This window comes from Mustelus asterias, chromosome 9, assembly GCF_964213995.1.
Source record: "Mustelus asterias chromosome 9, sMusAst1.hap1.1, whole genome shotgun sequence".
Taxonomy (NCBI): Eukaryota; Metazoa; Chordata; class Chondrichthyes; order Carcharhiniformes; family Triakidae; genus Mustelus; species Mustelus asterias.
Genome location: NC_135809.1, coordinates 101,095,881 through 101,108,554, shown reverse-complemented (window position 1 = coordinate 101,108,554; position 12,674 = coordinate 101,095,881). Strand labels below are relative to the sequence as shown.

General features: G+C 42.0%; 1 protein-coding gene across 2 annotated transcripts in view; it reads right to left on the bottom strand.

The window, feature by feature from the left end:
* The window catches only part of sbf2 (SET binding factor 2), a 555,079-nt gene extending 542,714 nt beyond the window's left edge, over positions 1 to 12,365 (bottom strand). For both annotated transcript variants that reach the window (XM_078220692.1, XM_078220693.1), the window contains exon 1: positions 12,204 to 12,365. In XM_078220692.1, the coding sequence (XP_078076818.1) occupies positions 12,204 to 12,258 (55 nt within the window). In that variant the 5' untranslated portion in view covers positions 12,259 to 12,365. The remainder of the gene's footprint in view (positions 1 to 12,203) is intronic.
* Positions 12,366 to 12,674: the final 309 nt, after the last annotated feature.

The window sequence follows — 12,674 nt, the reverse complement described above, 5'->3', positions numbered from 1 at the left end:
TTCCCAACGGTGGGGAAGTTCAGAACTAGGGTTCACATTTTGATATGGGGTAAACATTTTAGGGGGAGGGGGGGAGCATCAATTCTATTTCTCTGTCCGCAAATGCTAAAGGGTCTCAGTATTTCCAGCATTTTTGTTTAGATGTCAGATCCCTAGCTAATACATTTAATTTTCAAACAAAATGCATTTAATTTTCCACTGACGTTTCCTTATTTGTCCTTGTCCAAACATTTGATTCATTTGTGTTTTTTTACATTAAACAGGTTCCAGAACAGTTTTAATCTCAAGTTCAAGCATGTTTATTTGCATGATTGGAAATGGTTGTTTAGCACCTTACACAAATTCATATGATATGCTCATTGCATTGTAGACAACTTATCCAGTTCCATTTACACGTAAATTGTATTTCACAAAATATTTACAGTAAACACTGGCATGAACCTATTAATTAATGGCATTGGGGATAATATATTGGCATGGATTGAGAATTGATTAGCTGACAGGAAACAGGGCAAGAATAAATTGGTCTTCTTTTGAAGTGGAAGGCAGTGACTAGTGGGGTCCCACAGGGATCAATCAGTGTTTGGGCCCTAGCTATTCAAAATATACATCAATGATTTGGATGAGGGAAGCAAAAGTAATATTTCCAAGTTTGCTGATGACAGAAAACTTGGTGCGAATATGAGTGGTGAGGAGGACGTTAAGAGACTTCAACGTGATTCAGACAAGTTGAATGAGTGGGCAAATACATGACGGATGCAGTATAATGTAGATTAATGTGAAGTTATCCACTTCAGACAGAGAAACAGAAGGGCAGAGTATTATCTAAATGGTGATAGATGGGAAAATGTTGACGTACAAAGAGACCTGGGTGTCCTTGTACACTAGTCACTGAAAGCAAGCACGCAGGTATACTACCAAATTATTTCTCAGTTCCTCTGTCCCATTTAAACACATCTTCCAAGGATTACGTGGCCTCTTCATTCTTCTGACCAAAATATTTTGGCCCCGAAATCCAAATCAGAATTGGACAGCTGATCAGGCAAATCCAGCCACTTATCTACATATGATGAAAAAGGCTCTGACTTCTGATCCACATTGCAGAAGCTCTCCCTCAGTGCAGCAATCCTCAGACAGTAGTAACAAGAATCAACACAGAAAGCACACCCTCTTTTTACAGCACTAGTTGCCATATTCTGCAAGTAGTTAAAAGTCCCCAAGCTTCTCAGAGCAGGTGGGCAGGCATGCGAGAGAGGTAGATGGGTTGTGTAGCTAAGTGGGTGAAGAGGTCGAGGTTTGTTGGTTGCATAGTTACCAAGAGTCAGACTATGATTTTTCTGTCCAACAGTTCCTTGGTCACTATTTCGGCAATTAAGTCAGGACTGTCCAATGTCTCCAACTCCAGCTCAAGTGGGGAGACGTTTTCAGAGGAGTTCCCAGGGAGCATGGGAATTTCCCATCAGAAGTTCAAATTTCTTGATAATTCCCATGGCAATAGTGCGTTGGAACTTCCACAATGTTCTGATGATCTGGAGACCAAAAGATCTGGGCCATCATCTTGCACTTAAATATAGTTAAATTAATTTGCCAATTATGCACTTACTCACCAACATTCTACAACCCAGAATCAACATACCAAACTTAAAGTAACAGTTCCAAAAATGTTCTCCCTGCTCATCATCCCCGGGCCCAAACACTTCTTTCAGGTGAAGCAGTGCTTCACGTGCACCTCCTTCAATCCACTACATTCACTGTTCCCAATGCGGTCTATTCTACATCAGAGACACCAAATGCAGTCTGGGTGACCATTCTGCACCACACCTTCGGTCTGTCCACAAGCAGGGCAAAGACCTTCCTGTCACTTAAACACATCACCCTGCTCTCCTATCCTTACCATCAGTTATCGGTTACTCTTCCCTTAAAGTAGACAGTTAATTTTCCCACAATCAGCTGATGACAAGAGTTAACATAATGGTGACTGTAGTAATCATTCCCTGGATTGCTCTTCAAACCTTAGGCCAGCATACAAATCAGCGAAAAATTATTCTATCCACTTTACAACAACAATCAGCAAGGAAACCACTGGAACCAAGCCACAGATGTAATCTTGCTCCTAATTTACCACAGTGCCCAAGCCTGGTCAAAGAAACAACATTCACCAAGCCACATGAAAAGGGTATACATCCGGTAAATCTATCCAAACATATTTGCCTTTGCACAGAAGTTACATTTCCCTGAATTAGAAGATTTCAGGGTAATTCAAGCAGTGAGTTGATATCAAACTGTTCTGCCATTTCAACCTGAAAAATATTTAGTTTTTTTTTAAAATCACCATAGATGTTTTCATATCAATGCACATGTTTGGGATGTGGTGGTAAAATTGATGCCATAAATATCCTTCCTTTCTCCCCCCCCCCTCCCCTTTTAGCCCCAAGAGCGAAATCTAATGACTTCTTGAAATCATACAACGTTTTGGCCTCAACTACTTTATGGTCGTGAATTTCACGGATTCACCACTCAGTGAAGAAATTTCTCCCCATCTCCTAAGACGATTTACCTCTTATCCTTAAACTATGACCCCTAGTTCTGGAGTCACCCATCATCGGGAACATTCTTTCTGAATCTATCCTGTCTACTCCTGCTAGAATTTTATAAGTTTCTATGACATCCCCTCTCACTCTTCTAAACTTCAATAAATATAATCTTAACCAACATGGTCTCTCCTCATATGACAGTCCTACCATCCCAGGAATCAGCCTGGTAAATCTTTGCTGCACTCCCTCTAGAGCAAGAACATCCTTCCTCAGATAAGGACATCAAAACTGTATCTGAGAGATAAGACTTGCCAGAGTTAACTTAGAGAGACTGTTACTCCCAGGCTTTTAAGAAATGAAAGAAGAGGCACAGGAGTTTAGAAGAGCTCCAAAGAGGAAGTAGCCGACAACTTTGCCAGCGATATTGGGTCAAAGAGAACTGTGCTGAACCACGACAATGCAACTGGTGGTAAAGAGATGGAACTTTTGGCAAGGGCTGGAATGATGGCTTTGCTTCCCCTGGTATTCAAGCGGAAGGCGGCATAACTCTTCCATGACTTGACGTTGAACTGGGCAGTCTGGCAGCATGGAGGCTATTATAGTGTTGAGAAAGATGGCAGAGCCGGGTGTCAATAGGATAAGCTGACACCATAGGGCGAATTTTCCCATTCCACCTGCCACAGAATTTGTAGCAGGTGAAGGGCGGACCATAGAAAGGTCTGTTGACCTTGGGCGGGATTTTCTGGTTTCAGGGGAGCGCGGCCAGAAAATCCTGCCCCATATATTCAAATAACAAAACACAGAAGCCTGGATAAGTGCAACTCCCACAACACTTAGGATGTTCAACAATATCCAGGTGTTGCAGCCCACTTAATAGGCATCCCATCCATCACCTTTAGCATTCAATCCATACTCCACAAGTGTACAATATGCACAGCAGAAACTCGCCCTCTTTCAATATCACTTTCCAAACCAGTGACCTCTCTCACCTAGAAGAACAAGGACAACTGATACATGGGAACACCACCACATACAAGCTCCCCCTCAAAGCCTTACACTATCCCAACTTGGAATTATATTGCATTTCCTTAGTAGTCTCCGAGTCAAAAACCTGGAACACCCTTCCTAACAGCACTATAGGTACAAGAAGGCAGCTCAGCACCAGGGCAATTGGGGTTGGGCAATATATTCTGGCCTTGCCAGTCATGCTCACTTCCCACGAATGAATAAAAAATAAATGTATTCGAACAGGATACACATTCCAGAGGTGATGATGTGAGTAATCGATAAAGGAACACTTGGAACGCACAGCTTGTTTCTGAATAAGAATTGAGTTTGAGGAAAGATAATTGTGTTAGCAATGGAAATGAGCAGGTGCACATTGAGATAACATGGTCAAAGGTTGTTTATGAGTGTGTGAGGAAACCTGTGAGAACCATAAATGGGAAGACAAAGAAGTGAGTGGAAAGTTTTCAGTTGTATGCTGAAGTCACCATGGAGAAGAAGTTAACTGGTCCCAGGAGGTCATCTCAGTGAAGTGCAAGGATTGGCAAGGCAGCTCAATGGGCCTGGGAGAGCAGCTCACTGGGACTTTAGAAGAAAGGCAGAGTGTGACTTTGCCTTAACATCTATGCTACCAACATAGCAATTTGAGCAGAGCAAATACGAGAATGTATAGTCAAATGGGCAATTAAACGTGGGAGTAAGAAATCACTACCCTTAAGCTACACCACACACGTAATCTTAGCATCAACAGTGACTTGCGAATGATGAAGAGCTTGTTTACAAGTCAGTCAACATTTTGGAGAAATAGTTAAAGCAGTGAATACGTTCAGCTGACTCAGACTTATTATATATCAATTGTACAGGAAGCTTGCATTTCAGAAAAAAAGGTGTATAATTTTACTGATATTACTAAGGTGCAATGTGCCAGACTAACTGTAATTTCCTCCAGGACCTTAGCAATGGTTCAGGTGGTAGCACTCTTGCAATTTGTTTCACTCCACAGAATTGTGCACAAAGGACTGGACTGAGAGGGCACCGTACTATCAAAGTGCCGTCCTTCGGATGAGACTTTAAACTGAGGACTTGTCTACTCTCTCAGGTGATGTAAAAGATACCTTTTACTATTTAAAAGATTATTGTCGAAGAGTTTCTCCGCTGCTATGACTACTACTTATCCCTCAAGTCAACATCTCTAAACAAACATTATTTGGTCATCACCTCAGGGCTATTTGTGGGTGCTTGCAAATTAATTGCTATGTTTCCTACATTACAACAGTGACTATGCTTTAAAAGGAATTAATTAGCTGCATTACACTTTGGTACATCCAGAATCTTTAAAGGCACTACATAAAAATGCACCTTTTTTTCATAAGTGTCCACCTAATGTTGGTATCAGATCATCGACAACTGAAGAGAATCAGACCAAGTTGTAGAGATTTGGCAGAGAATAAGGGCTGCATTTTACAGATCCAAGTATTCACATATTTAAAACATGACACTGAAAGCAATTGTTTTCTAACAACCAACAACCTATACTTCTCGCCATGCCATATTAAATACAGTCCTCTGAACAATCTTTAAGTCCAACACTATCATGTTTCACTGGATCATAGTTTACCAACTTTGGTACAAATAAAAACAGGAAATGCTGAAATACTCAGCTGGGTCATGCAGCAACTGTGGAAAAAGAACCAGAGTTAACATTTCAGGTCAATATTTTTTTTTTACAACCTCTATAACTAAGACCCTCCATACCAGGCAACATCCTGGCAAACCTTCTCCGCACTCTCTAAAGCCACCACGTCCTTCTGGTAGTGCGGCGACCAGAACTGGACGCAGTACTCCAAATGTGGCCTAACCAGCGTTCTATACAGCTGCAACATCAGACTCCAGCTTTTATACTCTATACCCTCAAAACAGTAGATTCAAAACAGAAATTGAACTCAAAAATTAAACTAAAAGCAAAAAGGTAAACCTAGAAAAGAAACCTAACTTTCCAGCTTAAGGGAAATCAGGAGCAAGCTGAGGTTGAGAAAATTGAAACTAAACTTTGGTGAAATATATAAAAAGGACGCTGATCAGTCCAAGCTGTGTACTAGCAGTTGTTGAGCCCACTGAAGCAGGACACACAGGCTGAATATCCAAGGGAGAGGAGGCTAGGGCTAGAAGTGAGAATAAGCAAGAAAAGAACAGGGGTGGGACCTATGCCATCCAAACCAAGTTAAGCAGGTTCTGAAGATGTGTGCCATTGGTAAAGACCATAACTGTAAAATCCAGGTGGTTGTGCATTGCTGTTGGCTGGGAATCAGACTTGTTCCTAAAAAGATCAGAGCCAAAACCCTTCAGAAAGAAAACAGTTTGATCGCTACAATCTGAGCGAACTACTGAGTCAACTTGTAAAATCTATGTTAGTTGTATCTGTCATTTATTGTGCAGTTTATATTTGACCAGTATTTGCCCATTAATTCATGTTTAATTCATTAATTCTGGAAGTTAGAGTACAGACTTAGAGCATTTAGTGTTTATTTGTTAATGCTTGTATAGTTTAAAAATTCTTGCTTTAAACTATGGAATCCTATGGCTTTAATCCTTTAGCAAATAGCTGGGATTTTGTATTTCTTCTATCTTTAAAAAAAGTACTAGTCTCGTCCTTGATAGCAACACTATCAAACCACGCCGATTGTAGTCCAGGTCTTGCTGCACGTGGGCACAGACTGCTTCAGTATCTGAGTTGTGAATGTACTGAATCCTATACATTCAGCAATAAACATCCCCCTTCTGACCTTATGATGAAGGGTAGCTAATTGATGAAGCAACTGAAAATGGTTGGTTCCAGAACATTATCTTGAGGAATCCTGCCCTTGGGTTGAGGTGAGTGGTCTCCAACAACCACAACCACTTTCCTTTGGCTGCAGAGAGCTTTCCCAGAATTCCATTCACTTGCCAGGGTTCCTTAATGCTGCCTTAACATCAAGGAGTCACTTTCACTTCACTCCTGGAATTCAGCTCGTGTCCATGTTTGGACCAAGACTGTAATGAGGTCAGAAGCCGAGTGCCCTCACAGAACTCACTGAGCATAAGAGAGCAGGTTATCACTGTGCAAGAATCACTTGATAACATGGTCAACAATCACTGTTGATGGTCAAGAGGAGGCTGATGGGGTGGAAACTGAACAGATTGGATTTTTCCTACTTTTTATGGAGTGGACATATCTGATAATGTGGAAAATGGTCGAAGATATAGTGGAAGAGCTTGGCTAAGGGCATGGCTAATTATGGGACACAACAGTTTTTCAGTTTAAGTCACTACATCTGTCCTGAATCTATCCCAGTCAGCATATCAATCGCGTTACACACTAAAGTTCATCGAATCCATACAAGGAAGAAGGAGGCCATTCAGTCCATTGAGTCTGCATGACTCTCTGACAGAGTATCTCACCCAGACCCTCTCCCCTGTAACCCCATACATTTACCATGGCTAATCCATCTAACCGACACATCTTGGGACACTAAGGGGTAATTTATCATAGCCAATCCACCTAACCTGAACATCTTTGGACAGTGGGAGGAGACCGGAGGAAACCCATGCAGACACGGGGAGAACATGCAAACTCCACACAGAAAGTCACCCAAGACCAGAATTGAACCCAGGTCCCTAGCGCTCTGCCACCATGCTGTCCTCTCTGTCACCATGCCAATAAAGTTGAGACATTATCTCCAGAAGGACTGTGAGGTGACCACCCCTACCAATACTGTAATGGGCAGAAGCATTTGCCAAAAGTAGATTGATGAAAACCAGGTAAAATGAGTTATTCCCTATTGTTGCTTCTCTCAGCACCTACCATAGGCCCAAGTCCAGCAGATCTGTCCTTCAGCACTCAGTCATAAAAACATAAGAACTGGGAGCGGGAGTAGGCCATCTGGCCCCTCGTGCCTGCTCCACCATTCAGTATCATGGCTGATCTTTTCGTGGACTCAGCTCCTCTTACCTGCCCACTCACCATAACCCTTCATTCCTTTACTGTTCAAAAATTTATCTATCCTTGCCTTAAAAACATTCAATGAGGTAACCACAGATGCCTCACTGGGCAGGGAATTCCACAGATTCAGAACCCTTTGGGTGAAGAAGTTCCTGCTCAACTCAGTCCTAAACCTGCTCCCCCTTATTTTGAGGCCATGCCCCCTAGTTCTAGTTTCACCTGCCAGTGGAAACAACCTCCCTGCTTCGATCTTATCTATTCCCTTCACAATCTTATGTTTCGATAAGATCTCCCCTCATTCTTCTGAATGCCAATGAGTATAGTCCCAGTCTACTCAGTCCTTCCTCATAAGCCAACCCTCTCAACTCCGGAATCAACCTACTGAATCTCCTCTGCACCCCCTCCAGTGCCAGTATATCCTTTCTCAAGTCAGCAGACCAAAACTGTACACAGTACTCCAGGTGTGGCCTCAGCAGCACCTTATACTGCTGCAACATAACCTCCCTGTTTTTAAACTCCATCCCTCTAGCAATGAAGGACAAACTTCCATTTGCCTTCTTAATTATCTACTGCACCTGCAAACCAACTTTTTGTAATTAATGCTCAAAGACACCCAAGTCCCTCTGCACAGCAGCATGCTGCATTTATTTTACCATTTAAATAATAGTACATTTTGCTGTTATTTCTACCAAAATGGAAGATCCCACATTTACCAACATTGTAATCCATCTACCAGACCCTTACCCACTCAGACTATTTATATCCCTTCGCAGACTCAGTGTCCTCTTCACACTTTGCTCTGCCACTCACCTTAGTGAATTTTGACACACTACACTTGGTCCCCAGCTCTAAATCATCGATGTAAAATTGTAAACAATTGCAGTCCCACCACTGATCCCTGAGGCACACCACTAGTCACTGATCGCCAATCAGAAAAACACCCATTTACCCCCACTCTTTGCTTTCTGTTAGTTAACCACCCTCTACCCATAACACCATGCACCTTTATCTTATGCAGCAGCCTTTGGTGCGGCACCTTGTCAAATGCCTTCTGGAAATCCAGATACACCACATCCACAAGTTCCCATTGTCCACCACACATGTAATGTCCTCAAAGAATTCACCAAATTAGTCAAACATGACCTACCCTTCATGAACCCATGCTGCGTCTTCCCAATGGGACAATTTATATCCAGGTGTCTCACTATTTCTTCCTTGATGATAACTTCTGTAAAGTGGAAGATGCTTGAAGTTAAGCTAGCTGGCCTATAGTTACCCACTTTTGACTAACTCCTTTTTTTAAAACAGAGCCGTCACATTTGCTGTTTTCCAATCTACCAGAACCACCCCAGTCAGCTCAGTCTGCAGTGGTACCAAGTCACACTTGGTGATGGACACTGAAGTCCCTCAATGTACCCAGTGTATGTCTTTGCTGTCCTCATTTATTCTTCTAACTGTTTTCAACATGGAGGAGCACTAATTCATCAGCTAAGGGTAACAGGTGGTAATTAGCAGGAGGTTTCCTTGCCCATGTTTGACCTGATGCCTTGAGATTTTATGGAGTCTGAAGTCAATGTTGAGGACACCCAGGGGCACACGGTTCCATACGTATACCAATGCACCCCCTACTTCTGCTGGATCGGTCATGCCGGTGGAACAGGCCATACCCAGGAATGGTGATGCCAGTGTCTGGAACACTTACTATAAGGAATGATTCCATGGGTATGATTATTTCAGGCTGCTCTCCGAACTTTAGCACAAGGCCCCAGGTACTTTGTTATTCCTAATGCCTAGGTTGACGACTCTGTGGGCATATTATAACAGGGCAAAACCTCATATACAGTTCTTTAGGTCATAACTGTAGAACTGAGAAACTTCTGTTTTTGAGCACTGCATTGCTTTTGATATGAATTCTTAAAACCAGCTATAATCATTTTAAAATTCACAATTAGCTGCATAGTGCAAATTAGTCTGTACCTAAACAACTGCATAAAAGAACAAATCAAGTGTTCACAAATCATAATGCAGAAGAAACACCCATTTCTCTTACATAACAAACTTTTCCAATCTCTTAAATCAACTAAATACATTTAAAATGACACCACATTTGACAGATAATTTTCTGTCAGTTCTGTCACCTCCAAGATAGATTTCACAACCAAATCATCTCCCGTAAAGCGTTTGAAAAGGCAGTTGTCAGTAACTTGGGGAAGTTCTCTATCCACCTTTTGGGGAATTTCACAGTAAATTCATTGCAGTGTTAATGTAAGCCTTACTTGTGACTAATAAATAAACTTTACTTTTTTTCCATCCCTGAACATCATTTCTCAAAGTCAGATTTGTCCAAAAAAAGAGTCATGGATTGCAAACAGATGGGGAAATTAAATTCACACATTCTCTGACTCAAAATTTTAAAGGAAATTAACTTTTAATCCATTTCTTATCATATATTTGTGAGCTATTTACATTCATGAATAAATACCTGGTTCCTTTCAACTGGCTGTAACAAAAGGTTCCATAGTCTGCAAGTAATACTTGTCACAAGTTCTCATGTCAAAAACAGCTTAGAATCTGTTCAACAACATTGGGATAGAAAGCAGGGTAACCAACTGAATTCTAAATGAGGTTGCATAGTTCCTTGCAGCCATTTTTGTCTGGTTGTAGCACATGAGAAACATCTTCACATTCAACTTCAAAAGGTTAAGACTGCATTTCCCATTCAATTTAAAACAAAACTACTTTTTCAACATACGGTGAAGTATTTCAATATGAAAGCCAATGAGATAACTAAAATTGAGAAACTAACACAAAAGAAAATAGATAAATTAATGATTTTGCTCAACAGGTGTCTGCTGGATATCCATAGAAAATAAAGCTAACATTTTAACTTATGTTTGTTTCTGTATACAATTTCTGGCAACATTAAGAGATAAAAAATAAATAATGATTCCCTGAAATCTGAAACAATTCTTGAGTGCTGTTGAAGTGTCCAAGCTTAACCTATCTTCTTCTTTCAGATACTGACAACCCAGGCAATGCCACCATTTCTGTTTCTAATCAATGAAATATTTCGTGAATTATGTTTTCAAAGAGTATGGCTTCATGTATCTGTCAAATTGTAATATTTCAAACAAATTAAAAGTTAAGATTGAAAGCATTATATTTATGCACAGAATAGGATGTTTTTAGCAATGTCCGATATATCATCCTAAGCTCTATGTAGATTGATCTATCCTGTATTTAACATGATGTGGAGATGCTGGCGTTGGACTGGGCTGAGTACAGTAAGAAGTCTCACACCAGGTCAAAGTCCAACAGGTTTATTTGGAATCATGAGCTTTCGGAGTGCTGCCCCTTCATCAGGTGAAGGATGAAGGAGCAGTACTCCGAAAGCTCGTGATTCCAAATAAACTTGTTGGACTTTAACCTGGTGTTGTGAGACTTCTTACTGTATTGAACAGGTTGCTCTGTTCACAGAAGATTGCTGTGTCCGTATGGAATTCTAGCAGCTGGCTGTGTAATCATTGGTTGTCAGTAAAATGACAGCGCCTTTGGCTTGGTACAATTTGAGAGAGAGGGGGGGGGGGGGGGGCCTTGAGAAGTTCCAGTGGTGTTTCTTGAAGGTAAACATAAATCACAAACTTTTGAAATTTTTTTAATCATGTAACTTCTTTCTCAATCATTTACTTTATATAATTGAATTATTTTTATTGTATGCAGCACTAAAACCAATAACATTTTACTGGCCTGGATGATCCTTCATTAGAGCTCTGATCGCAGACTTGAAATGATAATTCTCTGTTCATAGACACCCTGCAGTGCAAGAGGCCATTTGGCCCATCAACTCTGCGACAAAGCACCTTACCCAGGCCCTATCCCGGTAACCCCACATACCTACCCTGCTAATCCCCCTAACATACAAATCTTGGACACTAGGGGCAATTTACCATGGACAATCCTCCTAACCAACACTTCTTTGGACACTCAGGGGCAATTTGGCATGGCCAATCATGGCCTAACCTGCACATCTTCGAACGGGGGGGGGGGGGGGGGGCAGAGGAAACCCACACAGACACAGGAAGAACGTGCAAACCCACACAATTCTGGAATTGAAATCAGGCTCCTGCGAGGCAGCAATGCTAACTACTGTAGCATCCCTGTCCCCTCTCCACAGATATTATCAGATGCTGAGATTTTCCAGCATTTCCTATTTTTGTTTCAGGTTCCAGCGTCCACAGCAATTTGCTTTTAACATTTTACTGGCAATGTTCTCTAGTAATATTTCATTATTAAAGGAAAAATAAGGATTGCTCAAGGCTCTGACGTATTTACAAAAATAAACATGCGGCTGGCTCTCCGAAGTCCCTCTGTACGTCAATAATTAGCCACTCAAAACAAAACAGATTTGTTTCTTTCTCTTTTGAAAGGTTCAATTACCAAACAGTTACAAACAAAATTGCACCATAAGTAATACACAGAAAAGGTCAGGGCAGTTTACATTAGTCGCTATAACCAGCTTGTAATTTAATAACAAAAGAAGTTTAGTTTCCACCCTCTTCCCCACTGGAACAGCTCAGCTGCTCTGCAGGCAATCACGGCCTAAAGGACTCTCGCCAACCGAAACGATGGACACACATGCTTAACGACGCCTCTTAAAATTTTCGTTCTCTTTTTTTTTCACTCACCCGCCTTTTCGGGGTCGTAACCGACGACCACGAAGTAATCGGCCAATCTCGCCATTTCGCGTGAATTTCAGAGCTCGAAACACAGAGGAGGATCTCAACATTTTTCTCCCTGGAAAAGCTCAGCCATGTTTAACCCCCTCCCCTCAGGCAGCGCAGTGCGCCTGCGCCGACAGGCCTGACCCTGATTGGGCGGCGGCCGCGGCTCCCCGGACAGCGCGAGAGAAACAATCAGAGGGAGCGGCAACAGCAAAGGGTAATGTCGGGGCAAGAGACTGAACTGCCCTGCAACAGTGGGGGCAAGAGATAGAACCGCCCTGCAACAGCAGGGGCAAGAGACTGAACTGCCCTGCAACAGTGGGGGCAAGAGACTGAACTGCCCTGCAACAGTGGGGGCAAGAGACTGAACTGCCCTGCAACAGTGGGGGCAAGAGATAGAACAGCCCTGCAACAGTAGGGGCAAGAGACTGAATC